Genomic DNA, 12,489 nt, shown 5'->3' on the forward strand with positions numbered 1-12,489 from the left:
GGTCCGAGGAGATCCATGCCCCATTTGGCGTAGGGCCAAGGGCTGCTGAAGGCTGACAATGTCGTGGCTGGTTGATGTCATATGTTGGAGTGTCTCTAACATTTGTTACATCTTCACACTAGCTTAGCCACATCCTTCTGGACCATTGGCCAAAGTACCCTTGCCTTAGTGCTTTCTGGGCCAAGGCTCTACTGCCGAAGTGATTGTCGTAGATGCCTTTGTGAATCTCTTGGAGCACGTACTCGCCCTTCTCTTGATGAAGGCATCAAAGGTAACGGAGGGTGAATGAACACCAATATAGCTTCCCTTCGAGCAAGGTATAGTGAGCGGCCTGACGTTGGAGTCACATCGCTTCGTTTCTGTTGCTAGGCAGCTGCTCAGTCAAAAGGAAGTTGATGATGGGGTCCATCCATGATGGCTCAGCCGGGACTGGGAGGACATGAGCTTTGTCAATAGATGGCTGAGCCAATTTCTCCACACGAATTACGTGGCCGAGGGCTACACCTGAGGTGCTTGCCAGCTTGGACAGGGCATCGACTCTCATGTTCTCGGTCCGTGGAACTTGCTGTAAGGAGAAGTGTTGGAAGTGACAAGCTAGCTTCTGAACTTTGGTGAGGTACTTGGCCATGCTCTGCTCCCTAGCTTCATACTCGCCATTAACTTGGTTCACCAACAGTTGGTAATTGCTGAAGGCCTCAATGTGTTGTGAGCTGAGGTCCTTAGCGAGCTGTAGCCCAGTGAGGGAGGGCTTCGTATTCGGCTTCATTGTTGGATGCCAAGAAGTCAAACCTCAACGCGTACTCTACTTTAGCATTATCTGGGGTGAGGAGGATGAGACTTGCTCCACTTCCTTTAGAGTTAGATGACCCATCAACAAAGATTTTCCAGGTGGGCTGAGGCTCCCCAACTGGCCGAGGTCCTTCTTCTACTTCATCTTTGGGAGCTCAACAGAGGCCTCGGCTAAAGGTGCATTCTACTATGAAGTCTATAAAGGCTTGGGCTTTAATTGCTGGCCTCGGCTGGTACTAGAGGTCAAACTTAGAGAGTTTGATGGCTTATTTTATCAAATGCCCCGAGGTCTCTGGCTTGGTGAGAACGGCTTTGAGTGGTTGGTTGGTCAGGATCGTTATGGTGTGGGCTTGAAAGTATGCCTTGAGCTTCCTGGCCGAGACCACCAAGGCGAAGGCTAACTTCTCTACCCCGGGATACCTGGTCTCAACATCGCAGAGGACCTTGTTGACATAGTATATTGGCTTCTGCACTCCATCTTCTCTTATCAAGACCAAGCTGATGGCCTCATCCCCGGTTGATAGGTACAAGTACAAGATCTCTCCGAGGAGGGGACGAGAAAGGAGGGGAGGTGAGGTGAGGTATGTCTTCAGTTCGTCGAAGGTGTGCTAACCCTCTTCTGTCCACTAGAAGTCTTAACATTTTGATGGCTTGAAAGAAGGGTAGGCATCTGTTAGCTGACTTCAACATGAAGCGGTTGAGGGCGGCCACTCTACCAGTTAGTCTCTATGTCTCCTTCACCGGCTGAGGTGGTGCCATGTCTAGTATGGTTTGGATCTTCTCTGGGTTGGCCTCTATGCCTTACTGAGTGATGACGAAGCCCATTAACTTACTCGAGGTGACGCCAAAGGCAAACTTGCTGGGGTTGAGCTTCATGGTGTACCTCCGCAAAGTGTCGAAGGCCTCGCCAGGTTGGAGGTGTGTGCTTCAGCCTTCATGATCTTCACTACCATTTCATCCATGTAGGCTTTGACATTCCTCCTCATTTGGTTCTTGAACACTTTGTTAACGAGGCACTAATAGGTTGCCCCGGCGTTCTTGAGGCCGAAGGGCATTACCTTGTAGCAGTAGGTGCCATGCTCGGTGATGAACAAGGTCTTCTCCTCGTCCTTGGGGTACATTTTTATCTGATTGTATTTGAAGAAGGCATCCATGAAGCTAAGTAGCTCGTACCCTACAGTGGCATCGACAAGGTGGTCTATCCTTGGCAAAGGAAAATTGTCCTTTGGGCAGGTTCAATTGAGGTCTATAAAATCAATACAGATTCGCCACTTCCCATTACCTTTCTTTACCATAACCACATTCGACAACCAGTTAGGGTAGTGTACCTCTTGGATGAAGCTGGCATCGAGTAGCTTGTCAATTTCCTCTCTTATGGCCTTCCAACGCTCCGGTGCAAAGTTCCTCTTTCTCTACCAAACTAGTCTAGAGCTCGGGTCCACTCTTAGCCTGTAAGTAATGACCGAAGGGTCAATTCTGGGCATGTCAGTGACAGACCAAGCAAAGACATTGGAAATAGTTTTGGGGAAGCTTACCAGTTCAGATAGGCTCTCTGAGGGAAGGTTGGATCCGACACGAACTATTTTCTCGGGCTTGGCCTCGTCTAGGGGGACCGAAATGAGGTCCTCGGCCGGTTGGCCTCAGCTCGCTGGTTCCTCCATGTGGTCGAGGCCCTCAACTGGTAGTGCTTCTTTATTCTTGCCCTTCAATGCCACCATGTACCACTGGCAAGCTACTTGTTGGCCCCCCGAACGACTCCGATGCCATGCTCGGTGGGGAACTTGAGGGCGAAGTGATAGGAGGAGATGGCTACCTTGAGTGCGTGGATGATCGACCTCCCGATGATGGCGTTGTAGGGGGAGCTAGTCTTCATGACCAGGAACTCTGTCATCCTCGTCACCTGTCAAGGCTCTGTCCCTACTGTGACTAGTAGGGTGATTCTTCCCTTTGGTCGAACTATGTTGCCAGAGACATGGTTCAAAATATCGATACGCCCGATACACCAGTAGGGGCGTATCGAGCATTTCGATACTTGTTTTTTTTTATTTTATTTTTACTTTTTTTCAAATCTGGTTCAGGGGAGCCGGTCTAGGACCCCTCCATCCCCTGAACCGGTTAGACCCCCGATACACCCATTGTAGGGGCGTATCGGAAGGGCCCAGAAACGATACGTATCGGCCAATACGGGCTGGTACATAACGATACTTTGAACCTTGGCCGGAGAAGCTGACAAGTGGGACATTGGCAAGCTGGAGGCGCTCAGTTGTCGGCTTCATCTTCTCGAACACCCCATAGAAGAGGATGTCAACCAAGGAGCCACTGTACATCAAAATCCTCTTCACTTGAAATTTGTGATGATGACCGAGATCACAAGCGTGTCATCATGGGGCACCGTGACCCCCTTTAAGTCCTCGTCTGTGAAGGCGAGGGCTCCGCTCTACTTTAGCTTCTTTGGGGCTGGCCCCTAGATGTTCAGCTGTTGGTGTTTGTTGCTGCTACTGATGGGAGGACAAGGCTCCGTTCTCGCCTCTGATGTACTGCTTGAGGTGGCCGCAGCGGATGAGGGACTCTATCTCATTTTTCAACTCGTAGCAGTCCTCGGTATCATGGCCGATGTCGCGGTGGTACTTGCAGTACTTCTTCGGGTTAAGTGGCGTGTATTGACTGTAAGCCATGGCTGAGGCCGTTGGCTTCTTGTTGTCTTTGTTGTTTTTGTTGTTGCTGTGGTGGTCTTCATTCTTTCTCTTCTTCTCGAAAGCCCCACGGTGGCGCTCGACCTCCCTTTCTTGGTGGTCACCGGCCGATGCTTCCTCAATTGTGATGTACTTTTGGGCCTTCTTGAGGAATTCTGCCTTAGACTTTGGCAGAGTCTTGGCTACCGAGCACTTCAAGGCCAAACCGGGGAGGAGGCCATTGATGGCAGCGTGCATGGAGACCATCGGGTCAAGGTCGCAAACCTCGAGTTCTTACTTCTTGAAGCAAACAATGTAAGACCACACACTCTCGCCCAACTTCTGCTTGACAGAGATTAGCGAGACGACGTTTTTTTGGCATTGCTTGCTGCTGATGATGTGTGCGAGGAACAAGTTTGCGAACTGCTCCCACAAACTGATGGAACGAGGTGGGATGCTGGAGAATCATCGCCAATCTGCCCCCTTGAAGGTCGCCTGGAAAGTCTGGCACGTCAACGCATCAAAGTATCCATAGAGGAGCATGAGCGCCTTGAAACTTTCCAGGTGATCATCGGGGTCTGATATCTCGTCGTACATCTCCAGCGTGGGAGCTTTGAAGTGTAGGGAAAGGGGCTCAGAGATGATGTCCGAGGTGAAAGCATCCATCCTTCCAGAGGTATGGCTCTGACTAGATGAGGGTTCAGCTCAACTTTCTCTGACTTGACAGAGCTCGTCCCTGACGGCTCCGAGTTGAGATTGCAATTCCATGATCTAAGGGTCAAGGGGGACCTATGCCCCTTCCCTGTCCTCATGGACTCAGTGGGGGTCATCTCGGATTCCCAAGTACTCGGATGTGGGGCCGTGGCCGTTCCGTCTGGAATGGTAGTTGTTGAGGAGGTCACGGAGGTCGGAGACCTGAGAGGGAGAGGCGCAACGTCGGCCCTCAGCCCTAGAGTGAGGGCTGTAGTGGTCGTGTCGTCCTCCTTTGTCCCAGGAGGCCTCTCGTCTTCGGCGACAGTGGTGCTGTTCGGAGTCCTGGCGGTTGTTGCCGGGCTGAGCTAATTCTTCTCCCCTTCGGTTGGGAAGTCTTGCATTCCGAGGTGGTTGGTTGGCACGTCGGCTGCTACCAAATTCAAAGGGCTTGGCCCAGTGGGATTTGGCGGAGTTGAGGGCTAGCGGGTCCACAAACTTGCGCTGCCCCTGATCCGATGCCCCGACGGGGCGGCTACCTTGAGAGTGGCCTCCTACCTAGGACACACCTCCTTGGCACGCTGGGTGAGGTGGTCCAAACGGTTGGGACCGCTTGAAGCTGTTCGTTGGTGACCATGTTCTAAGAATTCCTAGTGTTTCGTATCATGTTGATTGGATCTTAGGGGTGTTCTTGATTATAAGTTAGATTAAAGGAAGTCTTAGCGACTTTCCAACAGACGACACCAATTGTTGATGCTCGGATTGGCCGAGATCAACACTGTCAATTCACTCCTAAACCCGAGGGGATTCGAGGTGCTGGAAGCCGAGGACTAGCATGACCGAGGAGCGGAGTCCGAAATGGGGGAGATCTGAGGTCCGCGACTTCTGGTATCCGAGGTAGATAAAGATCTTGAGGTTTGTTATGCAAGGAAGGGTAATGTCAGAGGGCTCTGGTGAAGACCCGAGGTGAGGACTTCGATAGTCAAATTAGCAAGAAGGTACAAAGTGGACGAGGTCTAAGGTGCAAGCACCCAGACGAAGTCAGAACAAGAAATCTCAAGAGTGAGCTAGAGAGCTAGAATGTCCAATCCTTTACCTGAAGGGGGTCACAACAAGAAATCTCAAGAGTGAGCTAGAGAGCTAGAATGTCCAATCCTTTACCTGAAGGGGGTCACAACAAGAAATCTCAAGAGTGAGCTAGAGAGCTAGAATGTCCAATCCTTTACCTGGAGGGGGTTGCCTCCTATTTATACTTGAACTGGCTTGGAGGTAGGTGAGGTCGGACAACAGGGATTGAGTCCGTACACGGGGTACATGGCCATCCCAGGGCGCCAAGTGGCCCCGTGCCATTGATTTTCTGCTTTGCGCCGAGTTAAATAGCATGCCAACTGATTGTCTCAGACCTAACATGCACCTCTTGACACGTGTAAGTCCTGGTATTAGTCTGGGCCATCTGGGCCTACATCAAAACCCTATAAATTTATTTGTTCAAAATTTTGAAATTCAGAAAAAAAAAAATCATTGTGGACCATGGTCTTAAAATGATTGAAAGTTTGTTATATACTTTGTTCTTATCTCATGACTGTCTCCACTTTGCACTATCCATCATATCAATGGCAGGTACATTATGAAGGGCATCAAGCCACGTAAATCCAATAAAGTTACAAGGTGTGTGGGTTCAATCGTTAGGTGATACATCCTGGTCTCTAGAATAAAAAAATGTGTGAAGCTTTAATGATATTTAGAGGTGCAATTTGGGTAAGGTTGGATTGAAAATTTATTAAATTTTTAATGAGTCTAAAGGTCTAATCTCTTCAAACAACTTAACTTGCAGATCTATTAGGTCGATTTCAGAATTTTATAAAATGTTTTGGTTTTTTATCGTTCATATTCTTAAAATTATTTATATAAAATTAAAAATAAAAACAATAATATAAAATAAAATACTATAAAATATTCAAACCCAATATATTTATTTGTTTTAAATTCATAAATTAAGAAGAAATCATCACGGACCAAGGTTTTAAACTCTAGTCCTCCTTTTCTTTTCTCACTATTGGCTCCACTTTGCACTATCTACCATATCAAGGCCAGGTACGTTAGAAGGGCATACATGATAACAGAAAAAAATTGCAGCCAATCAACCGATAATATAAAAAAAGTGACCAATAAAATGGTATTCATCAAATTTACAGGTGCTTTGATTGGTCAAATCTCTTCTGAATTTGGGATACATAAATTTTCCTTATTGAAATAGTTGAATCATTGTGACCAACCACTAACTCACCATATTGCAAAAAACATTGATGTTGATTATTTGTTGATGACCCGTCAAACTTGGATGTGGTCGAGACGGTGACCTACTTTGTCCATTTACTAGGTTACTGGTACTGGTTGGCACTTTGCAGGTTATTGGGTTTTTATTAGAAGACTTCATAGATTTATTTAAACATGATCTACAGTTTTCATTTTATTAAAACACTCTCTATAATTGCAATCTATTTATTTAATAAACTTTTCATTAAGAAGTATTTGTTTTTCTATCCGAAAATAGTAACATGATTAAATAAACTGAATGAAAAATGTTTAAGTGCATGAGTTCATGAATGTTTATTCCAAAATTACCCTTAATACTTCAAAGTACAAAATAGATTTTACTAAATTCATAAAATTATAGCGGTTGTATTAATAAATGACTCTTTTTGTTATCTTATTTTTTTGAAAATTTCATGATGTTATGGATTGTCTGTTAATCAGACGGTTGAATTGGTGAACCAAAAGATGGTTCACCCTTGAAGTTGTGTTATAAAACATTGGGTCAAATGACCAACTATTCTTTCATATAGAGTCACCAATTCACCAGATGGTTGAGTCGGTACTGTCCATAGGGCAAAATGATTTAACCATCATGCTAGGTTTTAAAACATAGATAGGACTGAATGACGAAGGGTATGGATTGGTCACATTATTCCTCCGAACCTTCCGAACCAATCATTGTAAGTTTTAATTCTATGATTTTGTCCTTAATTATATTAATTAAGTTGGTGAAAACCTGTTCTTTTTATTCCAAATTGATTTAAATCCCAATCAATTACATAGTTAATAATATATAAAGGATTCTAAACTGATTTAGACCTTAATAAAATATAAAGGCTTCTTGGCTTTTGTTATATTTTATGTTAAAGGGGTAAATTTTATAAGATAAATTCGGTTAAAAAACAGTTATATTTTACACGTACTATTGGTCTAAATGGTTCAGACTTGATTGTCCCGGTTAATAATTATAACAGTTTAAATCTAACTTATGGAATTAATTATCAATTCGTTTGGACTGGTACACCCTGCCCAACCTGACCTATGGGTAGGATAGCCCTAACCTCATTCCAAAGCAAGCCTACATTTGGATTCTCTAATTTTCGGTTTTCTTGTGTTTTTAATTGAAAATTTTCTTTCATCATGTGGGCAAATAAGTTCATGGGAAATTTATAATTCAATTCACCTCAGGGATTTTTTTTTTTTTTTTTGGTTTCATTTATCAATAAGTCCACCAATGATGATCCACTATCTCTTTAAAATTTGATTCATTCCCCCACCTTTCCAATTCTATCAAGTTATTTCTACCATACCCCATATCATAAATGTTGGAGGCTCTGCAGTTATTACTTTAAGTTCCATTTGGAAAGAATAAAAATACAAATATATAGAATACAAAACTTTATATTTTGTATGCATTTATTTTATAAATATTTGTATTTAGAGTCATTCCAAACTGAGCCTTAAGTCTAATCACTCCATGTTATGTTTTCAATTTAAAGCCGTTTATCATTATAAATGCAATTTATACTAGCACTTTTGGACAATTGTAAACAAGTTCGCATCTATTGACCATAACACATTACTGCCACATACATCCTGCCACACATCAGAAATATTAGTTATATTTTACATCACCAATATTCTTGATGTGTGGCAATATGCACGTAGTCAGCAATGTATCGTGGTCAGTAGATCCGAACTCATTATAAAGGAGCTGTGTTAACCAATATATCAGGAATCATCTCAAAATGACACAATATGCTTTATCTAATATACTTTTAAAAATGATTTCTCAAATGAAATGGGCTTTTCCCAAGCCAGATCAGCAATTCAACCTGGAGTCGATTCATCTCGTAATTCAAAATGGACCAATTTCATCGAAGGAGCTTTATGTTGTGACCCTTATCTTAATACTTTTTAAAATGACCCGGGCTCATTGTTATGCATGCATTTTTCTAATTCGAATGTCTATCTACATCACGACAGGGATTTATGAAAAATTTGTATTAATCAATACAAAACACTTCGGAACAAAGAAATAAAAAGAGATAAAGTTATCGAAACAAAGAAAATAAGAAATAAGAACTCATTAATGCGACTTGGTAGGTGAAAATGTCGAACGTTCGAACAAATGCCACGTTTATCAAACTGATGACTCGCTGTGGATCGTGGCTTAAAATTTGTATTAATCAATGCAAAACACTTCGGAACAAAAAAATAAAAAGACAAAATTACCAAAACAAAGAAAATAAGAAGCAAGAGCTCATTAATGCGAGTTGGTAGGTGACGTGTCGAAAGTACGAACAAATGCCACGTTTATGAAACTGAACTCGCTGTGGACCGTGGCTTCTCTGTATTCAGCCAAAGGGAGGAAAAGTGTTTCCGGGGTTCACACCAGGATAATCATTGCAGTGTTTCGTTTATTACTCTGAACTCTGAAAAACTGTTGTAGCCCTGATACGGATTTGGGTTTCTAAATCTGCCTTTTCCTTTTTGTGATTATGGCCGGGAAGGTTATGCAAGCTGTCCGTTATGAGGCTTATGGTGGTGGATCAGCTGGTTTGAAGGTAACCTTTATTTTGTTATTTCCTCACGTCTTTTTGCTTTTTTAGTTTCTCAGTTTATTGGGTTTCTCTGTTAGTTTGGTTTTAATCTACAAATTTGTTCTTTCTTCTTAAAGGCTGATTTATGTGCTTTTGGGTTGAAGGAGTTCTTTCAATATACCTTTTCTTTAACTCGGAATTCTTTCAATGTTTGTTTATTTTTATGAAAGAATTTTCAACCATTGGAACTCCGCGAGAATTAGGTAGATATATAAGAATGCACTAAACCACTGATTGGCGAAAACTGGAGAAGTCATAGAAAAGAATGAGAAGAAAATAGAAGAAATGATACTGACAACTAGGATATGCACACTGGGTTCAGAGTTTAAGACCCATTTGACATTCTTTTTAAGAGTTGTCTCCACATGCTATGACTGAAGAGCTTATGATGAACAAGATATTGCAGAAGGAGAAGAATCATAACAATATTTAGAGCTCTCATTTGTCTACCTTTTATTTAAAATCCTACAAGAGTTTAATTAGTGTTTCGGAATATTAATAAGCTTAGCAAGTTAAATTAAGTATGCAATATCTAAATTTTGTTAGAGCAAAAAAAGGATGATAATGTTTTCATTCGATCAGGATTTATAGATACATGGCAACCTGCTTATGCCATCTGTATATGATGCAACAAACAGAGTAACCGCCTAACCAACAAAGTCCCACATGGAGAATTGCTTCTCCCAATATACATGCGTGGAAAATTGTTTCTCCTAATACCCCCCCCTTCAAGTTGGAGCGTGGGAAACAATGCCCAACTTGGAGTAAAGACTATGTAGTCTGTCCCGACCTAGAGCTTTGGTGAAGACATCGGCAGGCTGTTGAGCGGTTGGAATGTGAGCTGTAATGATCCTTTTAGCTACTAAATGGTCACGGACGAAATGACAATTAATTTCGATGTGCTTTGTCCTCTCGTGGAATACTGGGTTTGCTGTTATGTGTAAAGCAGTTTTATTATCACAAAAGAGTTGCATGGGTTCAGAATGCTGAAGGCCCAAGTCTGAGAAAAGTTTCTTCAAATATATAAGTTCACTTGTGGCTGCAGCCATAGATCGAAGTTCTATATCAGCTGATGAACGAGTTACTGTGGCTTGTTTCTTGGTTTTCCAAGAGAGAGGAGAATGCCCTAGTGTCACGGGGCTAGTCGCTGGGGCCCCATGCGGCACTCGAATGTGACGAGTAAGCCTATGTAACAAGCAACAACACAAGAAAAGTCAACAAGATGGCACACAAATTAGTCAAAAAGGCTACTTGTATTGCATTAATGGATGGCAAGCACAAGCACACAGTTTAGTGTCGAGGGGATCTCGTGCTTAACCTTTACACGCTTATGACTTACTCGACTACTTACCTCCCCTTAAAGAGTACGTTAAGCTTTTGGGGGAGTGACATAAAGATACATCAAAAGGATGAAAAATCATACTAGGTAATTACAAGAATGCCATTGGAAATCCCCCATATAAAAATACATGCATAGCCCACCCATGACACACACTTGGACACTGGAGTGGCGGCTGTGAAAGAATGGTAGGATCCATCTAATGGACGCCATAAAGGTTGCGGAATGGGTGGGTGAATTTCAAAAATTTTCCTACATTCTCTCAACTGGGAATCACATTCCCTAAATTTATAATACATTATTCAAGGATCCTACTTGAACCATAATCGAACCAGATCGGAACCAAAAGCAAAAGGGAAGAATTTACCTGATTCGGAGAAGCAGTATCTCCCAAAGTTGGTGTTCACGCCCAAAGAAGGAACTAAGATCCGCTCCTGCTGAAGATGACACAGTTGTGGATGGAACGGAACCAGCAGGGTGCGTCCTACACACTGGATCCTTCGCAAGAATCCTCTGGAAACTCTGAACACTGAATCTTTCACAGTCTTTTTGGCAAGACTAATGTCAAGAACTGATTTCTTGACTCCCTATTGTTGCAAAGATCAAATCTTGCAAGGGGGAATGGCGGCGGCTGGAGAACTCCAGGGACGAAGATGGCTGAACTGCTTCTCTTCTCTCTGGAGTCTGTATGAGATCTAATCTCAATTCGCAGGAGGTATCCTTGCACCCAAAAACCCTGGTTCAAAATCTGTTGTATTTTTCTTAGGGTTTCTCCTCTTTTCTTCTTGATTAAGAAACCTCATAATTAGGAGTTATCCCAATCCAAATCAGTATTTGGATAGGGGATTATCTTAATCCTATCTGTAGATTAAGTTAGATTACTCCTGATCTTATCAAGAGGTTACCAGATTCAAATCTGATTTGAATTTGGTCTCCCAGAGTGGATAAGGTTAAAGGCCCAATCCTTTTACTAACATTAATCTCAGATTCGCCCCATAGATGGGTGATCATATCAGCCCAGCTCGAAATGGGCTTTTGGCCCATTTAGTGTTCAGTGTTTAAGTAGTTTCCAATCTGCTGCCCAGTTGGGCTTCTTTGTATAGCGTGGGACCCAAATATTCTACACACTAGCCACATGGGTTCGGCCCAGCCTTTAATACAAGGCCCAATCGAATTCACTAAAAAACTCAGTGAACCCCTGAGTCCATCACATGGACCCTATGGGCCCAACACTTACATTAAGTGGTCCCTGGGCCAAGCCATCTTATAAAAACCCAGGGACTGTGGGCAGGTGCAAGATTAGCCCATCAGGTATTATCCTAAATGGTCTTACACTTAACCTCTCAGCCCTTAATGATCAAGCACTGCCCGACAAGAGAGGACCTCTCCCTCGGCTGCAAGGAACAGTGCCGCACTCTCTACTCACATGGATCCCGGGAATTAAAACCATTTGCAAACATTTCGAAACCGTATATATATATATATATATATATATATATATTAATTTTGCAAAACAAAATTCCAACGATTGAAATCAACTGCCGATAGTTTGGTTTCCATCAAAGAGAGTGCCTTTCCCGATCATTACCCTTGTCCGACAAAGGGGCTGATCCTGCCACTAAGATCACCCACTCAGATGAATTCTCGGACTGTCCCAATATACCCAGGTTTTGATCCCCGCTATGGATCTCACTGATTGGCATATCAAAGACAACCCGATCCGACACGTAGGGAAATGTCATAATCGAGTCTGGGGGTCAGGTGTAACTTTCCAATTTTGCCCATCTGTCTCCAAGGTCCAGGGCAATATTGAAAATCTGGTCCGGTTCAAGGATTCAAATAATCCCATACTGCATGTGCCTTGGGTCTTGCCCTGATGGCCGAGACAGGCCATCCCAACACTTGGTGGCACACCAGTATCAGCCTTGGCAGGATAAATCTCCCCAGACTTATCTAATGGCTGTGAACATTTAAAATTAACACGAGTCTCTATAAGTGTCCAGTTTTAGGGTTTTACACAGAACCATACCATACTAAAAGAATGGTAGGATCCATCTAATGGACGCCAAAAGGGTTGCGG

At 43.2% G+C, this 12,489-nt stretch overlaps 2 protein-coding genes across 2 annotated transcripts in view; one reads left to right on the forward strand and one right to left on the reverse strand.

The window, feature by feature from the left end:
• Positions 1-343: 343 nt before the first annotated feature.
• LOC148874594 (uncharacterized) lies at positions 344-766 on the reverse strand. The gene has a single exon (XM_088962212.1). The coding sequence runs from the start codon at positions 764-766 to the stop codon at positions 344-346; it is 423 nt and encodes a 140-aa protein (XP_088818338.1).
• Positions 767-8,571: 7,805 nt separating this feature from the next.
• Positions 8,572-12,489, forward strand: part of LOC148874595 (chloroplast envelope quinone oxidoreductase homolog) — a 72,726-nt gene continuing 68,808 nt past the window's right edge. The window contains exon 1 of the mRNA XM_088963717.1: positions 8,572-9,034. Coding sequence (XP_088819843.1) covers positions 8,969-9,034 — 66 coding nt within the window. The 5' untranslated portion in view covers positions 8,572-8,968. The remainder of the gene's footprint in view (positions 9,035-12,489) is intronic.

This window comes from Nelumbo lutea, chromosome 1 (assembly GCF_056320005.1).
Source record: "Nelumbo lutea isolate HS-2025 chromosome 1, American lotus-T2T, whole genome shotgun sequence".
NCBI lineage: Eukaryota > Viridiplantae > Streptophyta > Magnoliopsida > Proteales > Nelumbonaceae > Nelumbo > Nelumbo lutea.